This window comes from Oncorhynchus kisutch, linkage group LG13, assembly GCF_002021735.2.
Source record: "Oncorhynchus kisutch isolate 150728-3 linkage group LG13, Okis_V2, whole genome shotgun sequence".
Classification (NCBI taxonomy): domain Eukaryota; kingdom Metazoa; phylum Chordata; class Actinopteri; order Salmoniformes; family Salmonidae; genus Oncorhynchus; species Oncorhynchus kisutch.
Genome location: NC_034186.2, coordinates 12,500,931 through 12,522,924, shown reverse-complemented (window position 1 = coordinate 12,522,924; position 21,994 = coordinate 12,500,931). Strand labels below are relative to the sequence as shown.

The window sequence follows — 21,994 nt, the reverse complement described above, 5'->3', positions numbered from 1 at the left end:
CCTTAAAAACATGATCCAAAGTGTTAATTTCAGGCAGCGTTGGTAGGGATACTTAAGACCAACCAAAAGCTTGTTTCAGTGGTAACATAGTTGGTTATGGCATGAATATTGACAGCGGAAACGCAGCCTATCCAGCCGTGATGCACACTGTCCATAATACGCATGGAACAACAGCAGCCTAACATGCAGGGATCGTCTGAGACCAGCCACCTGGACAGCTGATGAAACTGTGGGTTTGCACAACAGAAGAATTTCTGCTCAAACTGTCAGAAACCGTCTCAGGGAAGCTCATCTGCATGCTCGTCGTCCTCACTGAAGTCTTGACCTGACTGCAGTTCCGGCTCGTAACCAACTTCAATGGGCAAATGCTTACCTTCGATGGCATCTGGAACGCTGGAAAGTGTTCTCTTCAACTGTACCGGGCAGATGGCAGACAGCATGTATGGCGTCTTGTGGGCGAGTGGTTTGCTGATATCAATGTTGTAAACAGAGTGCCCCATAGTGGCGGTGGGGGTTATGGTATTGGAAGGCATTAACTACGGACAACGAACAGAATTGCATTTTATCACCTCATGTTTCAGCATGATAAAGCCCAACCCCATGTTGCAAAGATCTGTACACAATTCCTGGAAGCTGAACATGTCCCAGTTCATCCATGGCCTGCATACTCACCAGACATGTCACCCATTGAACATGTTTGGGATGCTCTGGATCGACGTGTAAAACGGCGTGTTCCAGTTCCCGCCAATATCCAGCAACTTCGCACCTTCCATTCAACAACCTGATCAACTCTATGCGAAGGACAAATGGTGGTCACACCAGATACGGACTGGTGTTCTGATCCACACTAGTGTAAAGGAGTGCATAACTGGCTGCAGAGAAGTCAGGCGCAGGAGAGCAGAAATGGGGAGCAAACGGAGCCCTGTATTGAGGCGAACAAAACACAGCACTCAGAAAACTAAACAGACACGGGTTATAATAACCCGGCGCAAACCAGCCTGGAGTACACATACATTTACACATAACAATTCCACACACAGACATGGAGGGTTTATATGCAAGGCGAGTAATGAGGGAATGCAAACCAGGTGGGCGGGAAAACAAGACAAAACAAATGGAAAATGAAAGGTGGATGGACGATGGCTGGTGACGTCGACCGCCGGCCGAACAAGCAGAGGGAGTCTTTCCTTTACGGTATCTGTGACCAACAGATGCAGATCTGTATTCCCAGTCATGTGATTAGGGTCTAATGAATTGATTTCAATTGACTGATTTCCTTATATGACCCGTACCTCAGTAAAATCTTTGAAATTGTTGCATGTTACGTTTTATATTTTTGTTCAGTATGTACGCTGTAATACTTTTAACACGTTTTAACTGTTTGTTTAGCTCTCATAATGGTATGCACGGACTTACTTTGCCTTGTAAGAGCCGGCCTTGATAAGAGCCACTGCTAGATCGATACATGGAAATGAAAATTGAAAGTGGCACTGGCTGGGCTGTCTTAAGGTGAACACCTCAATGAGGATCATATGTAGATACATCCCTCTCGCTTCACCTCTCTTCATCTCTCCTGTCAGATCTTGAAGACGGAACGAGGCAAGATGGAGTCAGCCAATCAGGAAGCCATGTTCGAGGTGATGGAGAAACACTCCAAAGAGCTGCAGGATCTGGGTGAGTTCTGTTCTATTCTGTTTTATTCTGTTCTATTCTATTTTGATTGATTATATTCTGTTCTATTCTATCTATTCTGTTTATTCTATTCTCACTTCTTGTCAAATCAAATCAAATCAAATTTATTTATATAGCCCTTCGTACATCAGCCGATATCCCAAAGTGCTGCACAGAAACCCAGCCCAAAACCCCAAACAGCAAGCAATGCAGGTGTAGAAGCACGGTGGCTAGGAAAAACTCCCTAGAAAGGCCAATACCTAGGAAGAAACCTAGAGAGGAACCAGGCTATGTGGGGTGGCCAGTCCTCTTCTGGCTGTGCCGGGTGGAGATTATAACAGAACATGGTCAAGATGTTCAATGTTCATAAATGACCAGCATGGTCGAATAATAATAAGGCAGAACAGTTGAAACTAGAGCAGCAGCACAGTCAGGTGGAAGTTGAAACTGGAGCAGCAGCATGGCCAGGTAGACTGGGGACAGCAAGGAGTCATCATGTCAGGTAGTCCTGGGGCATGGTCCTAGGGCTCAGGTCAGTTGAAACTGGAACAGCAGCATGGCCAGGTGGACTGGGGACAGCAAGGAGTCATCATGTCAGGTAGTCCTGGGGCATGGTCCTAGGGCTCAGGTCCTCCGAGAGAGAGAAAGAAAGAGAGAAGGAGAGAATTAGAGAACGCACACTTAGATTCACACAGGACACCGAATAGGACAGGAGAAGTACTCCAGATATAACAAACTGACCCCAGCCCCCCGACACATAAACTACTGCAGCATAAATACTGGAGGCTGAGACAGGAGGGGTCAGGAGACACTGTGGCCCCATCCGAGGACACCCCCGGACAGGGCCAAACAGGAAGGATATAACCCCACCCACTTTGCCAAAGCACAGCCCCCACACCACTAGAGGGATAGTGTCCATCTATCGGAAAAGTTGCCTCTAAGTTTAGAGCTATGAGACTTGAATGACTCCCATTTCAGTGTGTACATTGACAGCAGCACCTGATATTATTGAGATCCAGAGTCCTCCTCATATCCCCCCCAGAGTCAGTCAACAGTCAGAAGCTGATGCTGGAGTATGAGAAGTACCAGGAGCTGCAGCTCAAGTCTCAGCAGATGCAGCAGGACTACGAGGAACAGCTGCAGCGGATGGAAGAGAGCAAAGCTGCTGCCCTGGAGGATCTCACCCTCCACTATGAGGGGAAGCTGCATGAGAAGCTGCTGGTGTTGGAGCAGGTAGGAGATATAACGTCAAAGGGCTTGTTAGGGGCTGTTTTTAGGTGGGATTTGGGGCTTTATATAGAGTCCTTACAGCTAGGGTCCTGTTTTTTCCCCACGAAAACCTTCCTTAGGACCCTGAGTTTTCCCCTGACCACTTCTTCATGTTGGGACCCTGAGTTTTCACTGACCAGTTCTTTGTGTTAGGACCCTGAGTTTTCCTTAGTCAGGGCATGTGGTCAGGAACAACTCCTGGCCTCCCTCCCTTCACACTCCCCTTCCTCCCTTCTACCCCCTTCCTCCCTTCTCTCTCTCCCTCTCTCCCTTCACACTCACCTCCCTTCCTTACCTGCCTCTTTCCTCTCTTTCCCTCCCTCTCTCCTCAACTCCCGCTCTTCTCTCCTCCCTATCCTCTCCTCTCCCTATCCTCTTGCCTCCCTCTCTCCTCTCCTCTCCTCTCCTCTCCTCTCCTCTCCTCTCCTCTCCTCTCCTCTCCTCTCCTCTCCTCTCCTCTCCTCTCCTCTCCTCTCCTCTCCTCTCCTCTCCTCTCCTCTCCTCTCCTCTCCTCTCCTCTCCCCTCCCTCCCTCCCTCCCTCCCTCCCTCCCTCCCTCCCTGCTGTGACACTGATTGGAAGTGAAGGGGCAAATTAATCTGGGAGTGGCAGGTGCTCCGTGGCGGACGTCTGCAGAATCTTTAAGGAAATGTGACGTCAACTCCCATCACCGCTAAAGGAGGTGTGAGACGCGGGGAAACGCAGGGGCAACGCAGGGACAACGCAGGGGCAACGCAGGGACAACTCAGGGGCAACGCAGGGACAACTCAGGGGCAACGCAGGGACAAAGCAGGGGCAACGCAGGGGTAACGCAGGGGCAACGCAGGGACAACGCAGGGACAACTCAGGGACAACGCAGGGGCAACGCAGGGACAACGCAGGGGCAACGCAGGGACAACGCAGGGACAAAGCAGGGGCAACGCAGGGCAACTCGGGGGCAACTCGGGGGCAACGCAGGGACAACGCAGGGGCAACGCAGGGGCAACGCAGGGACAACTCAGGGGCAACGCAGGGACAACGCAGGGACAACGCAGGGACAACGCAGAGCAAAGCAGGGGCAACGCAGGGACAATGCAGGGACAACACAGGGGCAACGCAGGGGCAACGCAGAGCAAAGCAGGGGCAACGCAGGGACAACGCAGGGACAACGCAGGGACAACGCAGGGGCAACGCAGGGACAACGCAGGGACAAAGCAGGGACAACGCAGGGCCTGCTTAATCCCTTTATTATTTCACTCTGAATGGAATAGTGAATTCATCTTAGAGAGAGAGACAGAGTATGGGGACAAAATGATGTGAATATAAAGGCTACTATCAAGGGATGGCAAGAAACGATTACAGCAGCGGTAACATTAAAGTTATTGTGCCAGCCTCATCCAGGAGTGTACATGTAATGTTTAAGCACAACCAAATAACCCCCAGGGACTCATTTATTGTAGTGGATATTACAGATGCAGTATCTTAATCTGATCACTATTTTGTTGCTGAAAATTTTAGAAGGATTTCCCAGGAAATGCAGATGAGCTTTGTGATTGACATAAATTCACTGAAAACCTGCACTAACACACAGTTATTCAACTTTCCATGTAGCATCATTTTGACCTGCTAACAGCCTAACCACCAATCAAGCATTATGGACTAAACGTTCAAATCCTGTTGCTGCAGGATTATTTTGCCGAGACAATACTGGTCAAATTAACAAAACCGCGGATCTATTCAGGACTGTCAAAAATTCCTCAAAATGTAGACGTTTATGATTGATAAGAGTTTCTTTCAAAGCTCCAGCATCTGACAATAACTCAAGGGGCCTTTATCGTCTCTCCTGACTGGTTTCACAGACTGTCAGAAAGATGACCGTCACTCAGGATGAGGAGAACTAACAGCAGAGTGTGAATTTAATGGGCTCTCTTCTCTGCTCTGGTCATTATGACAGAGATGGGAAACTCTATTTACACTGAACATAAATATATAAACGTAACACGTAAAGTGTTGGTCCCATGTTTCATGAGCTGAAATAAAAGATGAGGCGGTGAATGGCATGCGGAGTAACTCTTTAGCTTGGTCTTTACTGGGATAATTGAGGATGTAGGTTACTACAGGTGCATAAGCAAACACCCAACAATGGGATTATCCATCTTCTTCACATATGCCGTGCTAGGATGACCTCTGTCCTCTGACCTCTGTCTGTGTTGAGGTAGAGCTCCCGTTCATGCCCTCTTTATCTCTCTATATCTCTCCTTCTGACTCTTGCCATCTCTCTTTTTGTTATCTTTCTTATCCCCACTCTATCCTTTCACCTCTCTCTATCATTCCCCCTCTTTCTCCCCATCTTTCTTGCCTTGCTATTTTCCACATCTTTCTCCCTCCTTTTTCTTTCTCTCCCTCCTCCTCTCTCCCTCCTTCTTTTTTCTCTCCCTCCTCCCCTCTCCCTCCTTTCTTTCTTTCTCTCCCTCCTCCCCTGTCCCTCATTCTTTCTTTATCTCTCCCTCCTTCTTTCTTTATCTCTCCCTCCTCCCCCTCCTCCTCCTCTTCACTCTTCTCCTCCCCTCTCCCTCCTTTCTTTCTTTCTCTCCCTCCTCCCCTGTCCCTCATTATTTCTGTATCTCTTCTCCTCCCCTCTCACTCCTTCTTTCTGTGTCTCTTCTCCTCCCCCTCCTTCTTTCTGTCTCTTCTCCTCCCCCTCCTTCTTTCTTCATCTCTCCCTCCTCCCCCTCTTCACCTCTTCTCCTCCCCCTCTCCCTCCATCTTTCTGTATCTCTTCTCCTCCCCCTCTCCCTCCATCTTTCTGTATCTCTTCTCCTCCTCCTCTCCCTCCTTCTTTCTGTATCTCTTCTCCTCCCCCTCTCCCTCCATCTTTCTGTATCTCTTCTCCTCCCCCTCTCCCTCCATCTTTCTGTATCTCTTCTCCTCCCCCTCTCCCTCCATCTTTCTGTATCTCTTCTCCTCCCCCTCTCCCTCCTTCTTTCTGTATCTCTTCTCCTCCCCCTCTCCCTCCATCTTTCTGTATCTCTTCTCCACCCCCTCTCCCTCCTTCTTTCTGTATCTCTTCTCCTCCCCCTCTCCCTCCTTCTTTCTGTATCTCTTCTCCACCCCCTCTCCCTCCTTCTTTCTGTATCTCTTCTCCTCCCCCTCTCCCTCCTTCTTTCTGTATCTCTTCTCCTCCCCCTCTCTCCATCTTTCTGTATCTCTTCTCCTCCCCCTCTCCCTCCTTCTTTCTGTATCTCTTCTCCTCCCCCTCTCCCTCCATCTTTCTGTATCTCTTCTCATCCCCCTCTCCCTCCATCTTTCTGTATCTCTTTGCCTCCTCCTCCCCCTCCTTCTTTCTGTATCTCTTCTCATCCCCCTCTCCCTCCTTCTTTCTGTATCTCTTCTCCTCCCCCTCTCTCCATCTTTCTGTATCTCTTCTCCTCCCCCTCTCCCTCCTTCTTTCTGTATCTCTTCTCCTCCCCCTCTCCCTCCATCTTTCTGTATCTCTTCTCATCCCCCTCTCCCTCCATCTTTCTGTATCTCTTTGCCTCCTCCTCCCCCTCCTTCTTTCTGTATCTCTTCTCATCCCCCTCTCCCTCCATCTTTCTGTATCTCTTCTCTTCTCCTCCCCCTCCTTCTTTCTGTATCTCTTCTCCTCCTCCTCTCCCTCCTTCTTTCTGTATCTCTTCTCATCCCCCTCTCCCTCCATCTTTCTGTATCTCTTCTCCTCCTCCTCTCCCTCCTTCTTTCTGTATCTCTTCTCATCCCCCTCTCCCTCCATCTTTCTGTATCTCTTCTCTTCTCCTCCCCCTCCTTCTTTCTGTATCTCTTCTCCTCCTCCTCTCCCTCCTTCTTTCTGTATCTCTTCTCATCCCCCTCTCCCTCCTTCTTTCTGTATCTCTTCTCCTCCTCCTCTCCCTCCTTCTTTCTGTATCTCTTCTCCTACCCCTCTCCCTCCTTCTTTCTGTATCTCTTCTCCTCCTCCCTCCCTCCTCATTTTCCTCAGACATTTTGATATGGAAGTGTGAAGAGAATGGAGAGAAGAGGACGGGAGGGAGAGGACAGGGGAGAGGACGGGAGGGAGAGGACGGGGGAGAGGACGGGGGAGAGAGGATGGGGGAGAGAGGATGGGAGAGAGAGGACGGGGGGAGAGGGATGGGGGGGAGAGGACGGGGGAGAGGGATGGGGGGGAGAGGACGGGGGAGAGGATGGGGGAGAGAGGATGGGGGAGAGAGAATGGGGGAGAGAGGATCGGGGGAGAGGACGGGGGAGAGGATGGGGGAGAGGATGGGGCAGAGAGGATGGGGGAGAGAGGATGGGGGAGAGAGGACGGGAGGGAGAGGACGGGGGGGAGAGGACGGGGGGGAGAGGACGGGGGGAGAGTGACAGGGGGAGAGGACAGAGGAGAGGATGCAAGATTCCCCGCTAGTCTCCCTCCAACTCCCATCCTTCACACACTCCCTCCCCAACCCTCTCCCACCTAGACCCTGCCTGCCCTCTCATCACAGTGGTACATCATAATTACAGCCAATCAGACGCAGCATACGGCCTACTGACGGCGAGCAGGGCCTGTCCATGTGTCCATAGTTAGGCTCTAATGTGCTCCCTCCGCTTGCTCACTCAATATCACAGGGAGAATGTTAAGTCAGATCCTGTGTGTAGATTCTGCAGTCCTATGGCCCCATTCTGTCTGTCTGCTGTCTTTTCTTGCCTTTCTCCCTAGATCAGGTTAGGCTGTTTTTACTATCCAATATGGTACTGCATGTGGAGGCTTTATTGTTGGTTATGGGAAGCTATAAAGAATATGACCATTGTGTAAGTCCCAATGAGTTATGACGACAGTGACTGATGACATTTTCCTCCTCTCCCTGCCACGTCTACCCCCTGTCCTCCCCTCCCTCCCTCACACACACACCCACGCACACACACTGCAGTTCAGCAGCCTGCAGAAGAATATGGACGACAGGAGCATGGAGAAAGAGAAGATGAAGACAGAGCAACAGAAGCTACTGGCACATCAGAAGTGTCTGGAGAGAGACATCCTGGCCCTGAAGAAAGAGATCCAAGAAAGGGATGACACCATCCAGGATAAGGTGAGAGGGCTGCTGCTGGGCTGAGGGGGTACAGACAGGTGCCATGGCATGGAGAGGGTTAGGTTTGCCTCCAAGGTATGCATAAACATGGACGGTTCCTTGACTGGATGCCATTGAAACTGTTGAAACACGAAGGAAAGAAAAAAGTCAGTTTTATTGATGGACCTCTACTGTTTATGATTGTAGTTGACTTTGTTCAAATGTTCTTCTCTCATAATCGAACACAATCAACTTATGCGCTATTATATATTGTCCATAAAAGTTGTTCTCCCCCATACATCTATTATCCTGAGTCCCAGTCCCAGTCCCATGCATCACACCAGACAAGGTGACTTTGAGACTGTGAGACTCCTCCCCTTCTCACAGCACTGAACCAGAGTGTGAAGGTCCAATAATGAATAATCCCACTGCATCAGCATGTGGTGGAGCAGGCCACCGTTTCAGGCACCGACTCAGACACTTGCTCTGCGAACACAAACTCACGTACGCATACCACCCTGCATCCCACTGCTGACTTGCCTCTGAAGCTAATCAGGGTTGGTCCTGGATGAGAGACCAGATGCTGCTGGAAGTGGTGTTGGAGGGCCAGTAGAAGGCACTCTTTCCTCTGGTCTAAACATTTTTTTATCTTACTAGCCCTGGTCAGTGATTGGGGACATTGCCCTGTTGCAAGGTGCCGTCTTTCGGGTGGCACATTAAACGCATGTCCTGACTCTCTGTGGTCACTAAAGATCCCATGGCAAAAAAGTCCACTCTTTAGAGTAGGGATGTTAACCCCGGTGTCCTGGTAAAAATGTCCAATCTGGCCTCAAACCATCATGGCCACTTAATCATCCAACTTCCAATTGGCTCATTCCTCCCCCCTCCTTTTCCCTGTAAATATTCCCCAGGTCGTTGCTGTAAATGAGAATGTGTTCTCAGTCAACTTACCTGGTAAAATAAGGGTAAAATATATATTTTTAATTAAACTATCCCCCTCTTTTTTCGCATAAGGTTACATGTTGACATGTTGTGTCCCTGCGTAAACAAAGCATGATCAAAGAATGGGGCTGTTGGCGTAATTGATTTGCGATGTTATATCCCTCCAAAGAGCATGTCCATATTTTAACATCAGTGTTCTGAGGGAGGAGACAACCATTTTCATCCTCTTCTAACTATGTCTCTTACGTGCGGTCCAAACACTTAAAAGATACACCCTCATCCACTTATGCCCTTGGGGGAATCCCTGTCGCCATCTTGGAGGGCGGTCCAAATGATTAGCCAAGCAAGGGAAGTTTGCGACGTAAGCCCCTCAGCCCTCGTTTTAGTCGGCTTTGCAAGTGTACAATTATGTTCACTCCGAGGCCTGAAACTGCCCATAATTCAATTAGCGACGATTGTACATTCACTAAGAAAAGTCAGCGAAAACTTAAAACAACATTAATGGAGAAGTCAACATACAAGTGTAAGTAAAAACGAATGCAAAATGCAAATACGTTAGACATTGTGCTACTAATTCACATGACGGCACAAACACGTCTTATAAAAAGTAAATCTGTTTTTGTTTGGTCATCTTTTGGAAATGGTAGAAATAAAACATTTTCCTTCAGAAGTTCCAGCTAGGCAGGCTAATGTTAGTTAGATAATTAATTTGCTAGCTATCATACAGTAGGCAGGCTAATGTTAGTTAGATAATTCATTTGCTAGCTATCATACAGTAGGCAGGCTAATGTTAGTTAGATAATTCATTTGCTAGCTATCATACAGTAGGCAGGCTAATGTTAGTTAGATAATTCATTTGCTAGCTATCATACAGTAGGCAGGCTAATGTTAATTAGATAATTCATTTGCTAGCTATCATACAGTAGGCAGGCTAATGTTAGTTAGATAATTCATTTGCTAGCTATCATACAGTAGGCAGGCTAATGTTAGTTAGATAATTCATTTGCTAGCTATCATACAGTAGGCAGGCTAATGTTAATTAGATAATTCATTTGCTAGCTATCATACAGTAGGCAGGCTAATGTTAGTTAGATAATTCATTTGCTAGCTATCATACAGTAGGCAGGCTAATGTTAGTTAGATAATTCATTTGCTAGCTATCATACAGTAGGCAGGCTAATGTTAGTTAGATAATTCATTTGCTAGCTATCATACAGTAGGCAGGCTAATGTTAGTTAGATAATTCATTTGCTAGCTATCATACAGTAGGCAGGCTAATGTTAGTTAGATAATTCATTTGCTAGCTATCATACAGTAGGCAGGCTAATGTTAGTTAGATAATTCATTTGCTAGCTATCATACAGTAGGCAGGCTAATGTTAGTTAGATAATTCATTTGCTAGCTATCATACAGTAGGCAGGCTAATGTTAGTTAGATAATTCATTTGCTAGCTATCATACAGTAGGCAGGCTAATGTTAGTTAGATCATTCATTTGCTAGCTATCATACAGTAGGCGTATATGAATAATTATATATTTAATATAAGTAGACATGCACTCATAATTGACTAGTGCATATAAAGCAGCCACAAGCTACCGGTGGCTGAAAACACAATCATCGCGGGATGAACGATTGACAAATTTCCAGGGAAGGTGGTCCATTTAAAAATCATTCCGTCCTTCCTCCCTCGCCCTGCAAGTGTAAACTCGTCAGACATCATGATACGCCATCAGAAGTGTCCACCTAATTTGAGGGCTGAGGGGATAGGATGTGTCTTAAATGAAACACTGTGCACACACTGTATATAGACTTTTTCTATTGTGTTATTGACTACGTTTGTTTATTCCATGTGTAACTCTGTGTTGTTTGTGTCGCACTGCTTTACTTTATCTTGGCCAGGACGCAGTTGAAAATGAGAACTTGTTCTCAACTGGCCTACCTGGTTAAACAAAGGTGAAATAAATACAATTAAATAAAGTGTTTGGGCCACAGCCTTAGTGTGCAGAGGGACACTTGGGGAACTATTCAATCCGGATCGTGGAAACTCAGCGCTACAGCGTTATTGAAATTTAAAGGCAATGTTCCCACGTCAGCAGAGACTGCTTCATGGTAAAAGCTGCAGATGTCGTCTCAATAGGAAATGACCTTTACATTTCTACCGTGTTCTCTGTAACGCTTCAGCGACACAGACTGAATAGAGACAATAATTGATAACTGTCTTTAATGTGTAAATGTCACAGATGCTGTCTATGAAAAGATTACCCCCCCCCCCCTTCCTCTACACTCACACACACCACCTGCCCTCAAGATGAAACGCTTTCAAATAGCTAATTGGACAGAGAGTAAATTATAACAAAATGGCCCCGCATTAAAAGAGGAGGCCCCAGTTCAGTTCAAACACAGATCCATCCTCCTATCCTTTCTCTTCATGAATAAAGATTCACACTCAGCAGAGTAGCCGTGGCAACTGTTGTTCTAACGCTCGTCGTCACTAACGATGATACATTTGAACATTAAAGATGCCTCCCAGAAGTTAAGCTTGAACATTAGATTTGGTTCACTAACTAGCTTGTATTGTTGAACTATGGAAGTGACATTTTATATTCAATTTCATGGGATATTAATGTTGGAAGAGGATTATGAATGTAATTGAACTGGACAAATAACTCAAGTCAAAGACTATAAAGAGAATGGGTTGATTTCATGGCTTATTTAAACACCTAACAAACCTGTTACATGGCAACATTGCATCATGCCATGTTATATTCTATGAGTTATTATGTAACATTATAAGTTTAGACTGTCCCCTCGCCCATACCCGGGCGCGAACCAGGGACCCTCTGCACACATCAACAACAGTCACCCTCGAAGCATCGTTACCCATCGCTCCACAAAAGCCGCGGCCCTTGCAGAGCAAGGTGAACCACTACTTCATGGTCTCAGAGCAAGTGACGTCACCGATTGAAACGCTATTTAGTGCGCACCACCGCTAACTAAGCTAGCTGTTTCACATCCGTTACAATTACATGGCAGTTAAATGATTGTCTAGTCAGTTAGTGTGAAGTGGGGCAAAGCTTCCTGCCATCCAGGACCTCTACACCAGGCAGTGTCAGAGGAAGGCCCTAAAAAGTGTCAAAGACTCCAGCCACCCCAGACATAGACTGTTCTATCTGCTACCGCACGGCAAGCGGTACCGGAGCACCAAGTCTAGGTCCAAGAGGCTTCTAAACAGTTCCTAGCCATAAGACTCCTGAACACTTAATCAAATGGCTACCCAGACTAATTGGATTCCCCCCCTCTTTTACACCACTGCTACTCTCTGTTATTATCATCTATGCATAGTCACTTTAATAACTACTTACAGTGCCTTGCGAAAGTATTCGGCCCCCTTGAACTTTGCGACCTTTTGCCACATTTCAGGCTTCAAACATAAAGAAATAAAACTGTATTTTTTTGTGAAGAATCAACAACAAGTGGGACACAATCATGAAGTGGAACGACATTTATTGGATATTTCAAACTTTTTTAACAAATCAAAAACTGAAAAATTGGGCGTGCAAAATTATTCAGCCCCCTTAAGTTAATACTTTGTAGCGCCACCTTTTGCTGCGATTACAGCTGTAAGTCGCTTGGGGTATGTCTCTATCAGTTTTGCACATCGAGAGACTGACATTTTTTCCCATTCCTCCTTGCAAAACAGCTCGAGCTCAGTGAGGTTGGATGGAGAGCAGTTTTTGTGAACAGCAGTTCAGTTCTTTCCACAGATTCTCGATTGGATTCAGGTCTGGACTTTGACTTGGCCATTCTAACACCTGGATATGTTTATTTTTGAACCATTCCATTGTAGATTTTGCTTCATGTTTTGGATCATTGTCTTGTTGGAAGACAAATCTCCGTCCCAGTCTCAGGTCTTTTGCAGGCTCCATCAGGTTTTCTTCCAGAATGGTCCTGTATTTGGCTCCATCCATCTTCCCAACAATTTTAACCATCTTCCCTGTCCCTGCTGAAGAAAAGCAGGCCCAAACCATGATGCTGCCACCACCATGTTTGACAGTGGGGATGGTGTGTTCAGGGTGATGAGCTGTGTTGCTTTTACACCAAACATAACGTTTTGCATTGTTGCCAAAAAAGTTCAATTTTGTTTTCATCTGACCAGAGCACCTTCTTCCACATGTTTGGTGTGTCTCCCAGGTGGCTTGTGGCAAAATTTAAACAACACTTTTTATGGATATCTTTAAGAAATTGCTTTTTTCTTGCCACTCTTCCATAAAGGCCAGATTTGTGCAATATACGACTGATTGTTGTCCTATGGACAGAGTCTCCCACCTCAGCTGTAGATCTCTGCAGTTCATCCAGAGTGATCATGGGCCTCTTGGCTGCATCTCTGATCAGTCTTCTCCTTGTATGAGCTGAAAGTTTAGAGGGACGGCCAGGTCTTGGTAGATTTGCAGTGGTCTGATACTCCTTCTATTTCAATATTATCGCTTGCACAGTGCTCCTTGGGATGTTTAAAGCTTGGGAAATCTTTAAACTTAAATCTTTAAACTTCTTCACAACAGTATCTCGGACCTGCCTGGTGTGTTCCTTGTTCTTCATGATGCTCTCTGCACTTTTAACGGACTTCTGAGACTATCACAGTGCAGGTGCATTTATACGGAGACTTGATTACACACAGGTGGATTGTATTTATCATCATTAGTCATTTAGGTCAACATTGGATCATTCAGAGATCCTCACTGAACTTCTGGAGAGAGTTTGCTGCACTGAAAGTAAAGGGGCTGAATAATCTTGCATGCCCAATTTTTCAGTTTTTGATTTGTTAAAAAAGTTTGAAATATCCAATAAATGTCGTTCCACTTCATGATTGTGTCCCACTTGTTGTTGATTCTTCACAAAAAAATACAGTTTTATATCTTTATGTTTGAAGCCTGAAATGTGGCAAAAGGGCGCAAAGTTCAAGGGGGCCGAATACTTTCGCAAAGGCACTGTACATGTACATATTACCTCAATTACCTCAACTAACCGGTGCCCCCGCACATTGACTCTGTACCTGTACCCTGTATATAGTCTCGCTATTGTTATTTTACTGCTGCTCTTTAATTACTTGGTACTTTTATTTCTTATTCTTATCCATATTTTTTTCATCTGCATTGTTGGTTAGGGGCTATAAGTAAGCATTTCACTGTAAGGTGTTGTATTCGGCGTATGTGACTAATAAAATTTGATTGGATTTTTTGATCTGAGGCCTGTTTGTCTTGTCTTGCCAACTCCTATGGTTGTTGCGTGACAAAGACCACATGAGTTGGCAGGACAGCACAACATATCTGTGATCAGCAGGCTAGGGTCTTGTCCCTGATCCTTTGTAAGAGAAACACATCCATGATCTGATCTGAGGCCTGTTTGTCTTGTCTTGTCCTTTATCCCTGTGTAGGAGAAATGCATATATGACCTGAAAAAGAAGAACCAGGAGCTGGGGAAATTTAAGTTTGTTCTGGACTACAAGATCAAAGAACTGAAGAAACAGATTGAGCCCAGAGAGAAGGACATCAAGGAGATGAAAGAGCCCATGAGGTATAACATCCTCCTCCTGTATCAGTTCTTTAACTGGTTAACTGTCATTGTTGAATTTGTTAACCATTGCTGAAATGTCTCTTGAGTAGGTACAGTTGAAGTCGGAAGTTTACATACACTTAGGTTGGAGTCATTAAAACTTGTTTTTCAACCACTCCACAAATTTCTTGTTAACAAACTATAGTTTTGGCAAGTCGGTTAGGACATCTACTTTGTGCATGACACAAGTAATTTTTCCAACAATTGTTTACAGACAGATTATTTCACATATAATTCACTGTATCACAATTCCAGTGGGACAGAAGTTTACATACACTACGTTGACTGTGCCTTTAAACAGCTTGGAAAATTCCCGAAAATTATGTCATGGCTTTAGAAGCTTCTGATAGGCTAATTGACATTATTTGGGTCAGTTGGAGGTGTACCTGTGGATGTGTTGTCAAGCCCTGACCTTAGAGATCCTTATTCTCTATGTTTGGTTAGGTCAGGGTGTGACTAGGGTGGGAAATTCTGTCTTCTGTTTCTTTGTTTTTGGCCGAGTGTGGTTCCCAATCAGAGGCAGCTGTCTATCGTTGTCTCTGATTGGGGATCATACTTAGGCAGCCCTTTTTCCCACCATTAGGTTGTGGGATCTTGTTTTCTGTTTAGTTTCTTAGCCTGACAGAACTGTGTTTTTTCGCTTTTGTTATTTTGTTTGAGTGTTTTTTGAATAAAATAATCATCAACACTTTCCACGCTGCGCTTTGGTCTACTCTTCCTACCACCAACGAGAGCCGTTACATGTATTTCACGGCCTACCTTCAAACTCAGTGCCTCTTTGCTTGACATCATGGGAAAATCAAAAGAAATCAGCCAAGACCTCAGAAAAAGAATTGTAGACCTCCACAAGTCTGGTTCATCCTTGGGAGCAATTTCCAAACGCCTAAAGGTACTGCGTTCATCTGTACAAACAATAGTACACAAGTATAAACACCATGGGACCACGTAGCCGTCATACCGCTCAGGAAGGAGACGCTTTCTGTCTCCTAGAGATGAACACACTTTGGTGCGAAAAGTGCAAATCAATCCCGGAACAACAGCAAAGAACCTTGTGAAGATGCTGGAGGACACGGGTTCAAAAGTATCACATTGTATGATTTTTAAGTTATTAATTTGAATTTTGTTGCATGACATAAGTATTCGATCACCTACCAACCAGTAAGAATTCCAGCTCTCACAGACATGTTCGTTTTTCTTAAGAAGCCCACCTGTTCTCCACTCATTACCTGTATTAACTGCACTTGTTTGAACTCGTTAGCTGTATAAAAGACACCTGTCCACACACTCAATCAAACAGACTCTAACCTTTCCACAATTGCCAAGACCAGAGAGCTGTGTAAGGACATCGGGGATAAAATTGTAGACCTGCACCCAGCTGGGATGGGCTACAGGACAATAGGCAAGCAGCTTGATGAGAAGCCAACAACTGTTGGCGCAATTATTAGAAAATGGAAGAAGTTCAAGATGATGGTCAATCACCCTCGGTCTGGGGCTCCATGCAAGATCTCACCTCGTGGGGCATCAATGATTTAGAGGAAGGTGAGAGATCAGCCCAGAACTACACGGCAGCACCTGGTCAATGACCTGAAGAGTCTCAACCACAGTCTCAAAGAAAACCATTAGTAACACACTACGCCGTCATGGATTAAAATCCTGCAGCGCACGCAAGGTCACCCTGCTCAAGCCAGTGTAACAGTATAACTTTAAACCGTCCCCTCGCCCATACCCGGGCTCGAACCAGGGACCCTCTGCACACATCAACAACAGTCACCTACGAAGCATCGTTACCCATCGCTCCACAAAAGCCGCTGCCCTTGCAGAGCAAGGGGAACCACTACTTCAAGGTCTCAGCGTAAGTGACGTCACCGATTGAACCGCTATTTAGCGCGCACCACCGCTAACTAGCTAGCTATTTCACATCCGTTACACTCACCCCCCTTTTGACCTCTTCCTTTTCCGCAGCAACCAGTGATCCGGGTCACGGCACCAATGTCACAGTATAACTTTAAACCGTCCCCTCGCCCATACCCGGGCTCGAACCAGGGACCCTCTGCACACATCAACAACAGTCACCCACGAAGCATCGTTACCCATCGCTCCACAAAAGCCGCGGCCCTTAGCGCGCACCACCGCTAACTAGCTAGCTATTTCACATCCGTTACACCAGCGCATGTCCAGGCCCGTCCGAAGTTTGCCAATGACCATCTGGATGATCCAGAGGAGGAATGGGAGAAGGTAATGTGGTCTGATGAGACAAAAATATAGCTTTTTGGTCTAAACTCCACTCGCTGTGTTTGGAGGAAGAAGAAGGATGAGTACAACCCCAAGAACACCATCCCAACCGTGAAGCATGGAGGTGGAAACATCATTCTTTGGGGATGCTTTTCTGCAAAGGAGACAGGACAACTGCACCATATTGAGGGGAGGATGGATGGGGCCATGTATCGCGAGATCTTGGCCAACAACCTCCTTCCCTCAGTAAGAGCATTGAAGATGGGTCGTGGCTGGGTCTTCCAGCATGACAACGACCCGAAACACACAGCCAGGGCAACTAAGGAGTGGCTTCGTAAGAAGCATCTCAAAGTCCTGGAGTGGCCTAGCCAGTCTCCAGACCTGAACCCAATAGAAAATCTTTGGAGGGAGCTGAAAGTCCATATTGCCCAGCGACAACCCCGAAACCTGAAGGATCTGGAGAAGGTCATAATGAGACTTTTATCTCCCTCACCAACTTCAAACATCAGCTATCTGAGCAGCTAACCGATCGCTGCAGCTGTACATAGTCTATTGGTAAATAGCCCACCCTTTTCACCTACCTCATCCCCATACTGTTTTTATTTATTTACTTTTCTGCTCTTCTGCACACCAATATCTCTACCTGTACATGACCATCTGATCATTTATCACTCCAGCGTTAATCTGCAAAATTGTAATTATTTGCCTACCTACTCATGCCTTTTGCACACATTGTATATAGACCCCCCCTTTGTTTTCTACTGTGTTATTGACTTGTTAATTGTTTACTCCATGTGTAACTCTTTGTTGTATGCTCACACTGCTATGCTTTATCTCGGCCAGGTCGCAGTTGCAAATGAGAACTTGTTCTCAACTAGCTTACCTGGTTAAATAAAGGTGTTCTCAACTAGCTTACCTGGTTAAATAAAGGTGTTCTCAACTAGCCTACCTGGTTAAATAAAGGTGTTCTCAACTAGCTTACCTGGTTAAATAAAGGTGTTCTCAACTAGCTTACCTGGTTAAATAAAGGTGTTCTCAACTAGCTTACCTGGTTAAATAAAGGTGTTCTCAACTAGCTTACCTGGTTAAATAAAGGTGTTCTCAACTAGCTTACCTGGTTAAATAAAGGTGTTCTCAACTAGCCTACCTGGTTAAATAAAGGTGTTCTCAACTAGCTTACCTGGTTAAATAAAGGTGTTCTCAACTAGCTTACCTGGTTAAATAAAGGTGTTCTCAACTAGCCTACCTGGTTAAATAAAGGTGTTCTCAACTAGCCTACCTGGTTAAATAAAGGTGTTCTCAACTAGCCTACCTGGTTAAATAAAGGTGTTCTCAACTAGCCTACCTGGTTAAATAAAGGTGTTCTCAACTAGCCTACCTGGTTAAATAAAGGTGTTCTCAACTAGCTTACCTGGTTAAATAAAGGTGAAATAAAAAAATCAAATAAAAAATAAAGGTTTGTATGGAGGAGTGGGCCAAAATCCCTGCTGCAGTGTGTGCAAACCTGGTCAAGAAACTACAGGAAAAGTATGATCTCTGTAATTGCAAACAAAGGTTTCTTTACCAAAAATATTAAGTTCTGCTTTTCTGATGTATCAAATACTTATGTCAAGCAATAAAATGCAAATTAATTACTTAAAAATCATACAATGTGATTTTTGTGATTTTTGTTTTAGATTCCGTCTCTCACAGTTGAAGTGTACCTATGATAAAAAAATTACAGACCTCTACATGCTTTGTAAGTAGGAAAACCTGCAAAATCGGCAGAGTATCAAATACTTGTTCTCCCCACTGTATATCCACAGTAAAACGAGTCCTATATCGACATAACCTGAAAGGCCGCTCAGCAAGGAAGAAGCCACTGCTCCAAAACCTCCATTAAAAAAGCCAGACTACAGTTTGCAACTGCACATGGGGACAAAGATCTTACTTTTTGGAGAAATGTCCTCTGGTCTGATGAAACAAAAATAGAACTATGTGGCCATAATGATCATCATTATGTTTGGAGGAAAAATGGGGAGGCTTTTCCTACTTTAGTTCATTGATACTTATTTAAACCGCCTGCCAACTTTTAGCCCTCTCTTCATGTAGATGGAAATGATGCCTGTGTCCATATAGATAAGAGTGGATCAGGGTTTAGATGAGTGCTATAGATCAGCTGTATGAGGGAGTATATAGAGATCAATGCTATGGGCTTCCTGTACTCTGTAGATGGAGCAGGAGCTGGATACCTTCCACAAGAAGAACGCTCAACAGGAACTGGACATCGCTGAGCAGAAGCTCAAACTCACCACCACCGACAAGGAGATGCACAAGGGACTGCAGAAGGTATGTAGTGTGTGAGGGAGAGGGATACCATTTTACCTTGAGTGCATGGCAGGTGTTTATATTTGTGTTTTTATCTTTGCATATGACCAACCCCTCTTCCCCAGGTGAGGGATGTGGAGGCCCTGGTACGTTGGTTCAAGACGGACCTCCACAACTGTGTGGGATTCACCCTGGAGCCTAAGAGGTTAAAGGACAGCATCACAGACCTTTATGACCGCTATGTACAGAAGAGTGATGTGGTGAGAGAAACAGGATGAAAGAGGGAGAGAGAGAGTTCATTTGTATTATTTATTTTACTTTTGTATATCTACTTCACTTGCTTTGGCAATGTAAACATATGTTTCCCATGCCAATAAAGCCCCTTGAATTGAATTGACAAAGAGCAAGAGCAGCATTGTTATAGGCTCACTAGAGCTCACTCTGCCTGTTTGCTTTCATGCAAGCTGGTAGAGTGAATTGAGTTGTAACCTTGTAATGACTACAGTGCTGGTCTAAAAAGTTCTCCCTGAGCAAGTATTTACCCAGAAGTTAAAGAATGCAACTCGTCATGGATAAGTAAGTTGGCTACTGTGTATTCATTGTAATCAAAGATGGCTGCTCTTCATGTCTCTCAGGTGGATATAGTTGGTGTGGACGCAGAAGTCCAGAGGGGGTACGCCCGGCACAGAGAGCACCTGGAGAGGAACGTGGCGTCCCTGAAGAGGAAACTGGCCAAAGACGGCGTGGTCCACCATGCAGACAACGTCAAGATCATGCAGGTGACAGAGACGAGACTTTTCATAAAGGACTGTCATAAAATTAGTGACCAGAACTTTATTACACACCCCAAATCTATAGGCTGTTTGTTCTGTACTATTCTTTGACTAACTGATTGGTTGATTCATTCATTGATTGCTACAGGAGAATGCAACTCTGATCAGAGAGATCAACGACCTGAGAAAGGATTTGCGTCTGGTGCGTTACCCGGTCCACGACTACAAGAGTCTGATGAGAAAACAGGGCAAGAAGCAGACCAACACTCTCAAAGGTGACCTGTTTCTCTCTTATCTGGACTGATTTACAGTAAAGACGACTGATTGCAGCTTTCATTGGAAAGAGTCTGCAGGATAACTTTTACCATGTGGGGAAACCACCTCACTTCCTGGAGTTTATATTCATAGAGGTGCTTGAGGTTCTCTGTTTCATCGCTAAGTTGTTTTTTTCCTAGTTAAGTCACTTGAAAAAATCCTATTTCTAAGTTATCCACATCTAAAGTAGCTGCTCAGTGAGCTGACTTTTTGTCTCCGTCCCCAGCGCTGCTGTCTCCCAGGGCCAACCCCAGTAACATGGTGGTCCGTCTGAACCAGGAGGGGGACCGTATCGTTCAGCTGCAGCGCCTGGAGATTCACAGGCTCAGGGAGGAGATCCAGGTCCTGATGAAGATACACCCTTATAGACCCCCCTCCACTGCCAAGCTACCCTCCCTCCAAATCAAATCATAACTCCCTTCAGACCCCTCTCCACCGCCAAGCTACCCTCCCTCCAAATCAACTCATAACTCCCTTCAGACCCCCCTCTAACGCCAAGCTACCCTCCCTCCAAATCAACTCATAACTCCCTTCAGACCCCCCTCTACCGCCAAGCTCCCCTCCCTCCAAATCAATTTCTAACCCCCTTCAGACCCCCCACCACTGCCAACATACCCTCCCTCCAAATCAATTTATAACCCCCTTCAGACCCCCTCCACTGCCAAGCTACCCTCCCTCCAAATCAACTCATAACCCCCTTCAGACCCCCCTGCACTGCCAAGAATACCCTCCCTCCAAATCAATTTATAACCCCCTTCAGACCCCCCTACACTGCCATGCTACCCTCCCTCCAAATCAATTTATAACCCCCCCAACCCCTCCATCCAAACCCATTTATAACCCCCCCAACCCCTCCATCCAAACCAATTTATAACCTCCCAACCCCTCCCTCCAAATCAACATATAACCCCCCCCCAACCCCTCCATCCAAACCAATGTTTAACCCCCCAACCCCTCCCTCCAAACCAATTTATAACCACCCCCCAACCCCTCCCTCCAAACCAATTTATAACGCCCCCCCAACCCCTCCATCCAAACCAATTTATAACCCCCCCAACCCCTCCATCCAAATCAATTTATAACCACCCCCAACCCCTCTATCCAAATAAATGTATAACCCCTCTATCCAAATAAATGTATAACCCCCCCAACCCCTCCATCCAAACCAATGTATAACCCCCCCAACCCCTCCATCCAAACCAATGTATAACCACCCCCAACCCCTCCATCCAAATCAATTTATAACCACCCCCAACCCCTCTATCCAAACCAATTTATAACCACCCCCAACCCCTCCATCCAAACCAATTTATAACCCCCCCATCCCCTCCATCCAAACCAATTTATGACCCCCCCCATCCCCTCCATCCAAATCAATTTATAACCACCCCCAACCCCTCCATCCAAATCAATTTATAACCACCCCCAACCCCTCCATCCAAATCAATTTATAACCACCTCCAACCCCTCCATCCAAATCAATTTATAACCAACCCCTCCCTCCAAATCAATTTATAACCATCCCCAACCCCTCTATCCAAATCAATTTATAACCCCCCCAACCCCTCCATCCAAACCAATTTATAACCCCCCCAACCCCTCCATCCAAACCAATTTATAACCACCCCCAACCCCTCCATCCAAACCAATTTATAACCACCCCCAACCCCTCCATCCAAACCAATTTATAACCACCCCCATCCCCTCCATCCAAACCAATTTATAACCCCCCCAACCCCTCCATCCAAACCAAATTATAACCCCTCCATCCAAACCAAATTATAACCACCCCCAACCCCTCCATCCAAACCAATTTATAACCCCCCCAACCCCTCCA

General features: G+C 45.8%; 1 protein-coding gene across 1 annotated transcript in view; it reads left to right on the top strand.

Moving 5' to 3' along the window:
* Window positions 1-21,994, top strand: part of LOC109903045 (cilia- and flagella-associated protein 57-like) — a 34,540-nt gene that overhangs the window by 9,609 nt on the left and 2,937 nt on the right. Inside the window, 10 exon segments of the mRNA XM_031838034.1 lie at window positions 1,581-1,674; window positions 2,714-2,948; window positions 3,619-4,105; window positions 7,841-7,999; window positions 14,352-14,534; window positions 18,974-19,090; window positions 19,195-19,329; window positions 19,705-19,848; window positions 19,991-20,117; window positions 20,384-20,499. Coding sequence (XP_031693894.1) covers window positions 1,581-1,674; window positions 2,714-2,948; window positions 3,619-4,105; window positions 7,841-7,999; window positions 14,352-14,534; window positions 18,974-19,090; window positions 19,195-19,329; window positions 19,705-19,848; window positions 19,991-20,117; window positions 20,384-20,499 — 1,797 coding nt within the window.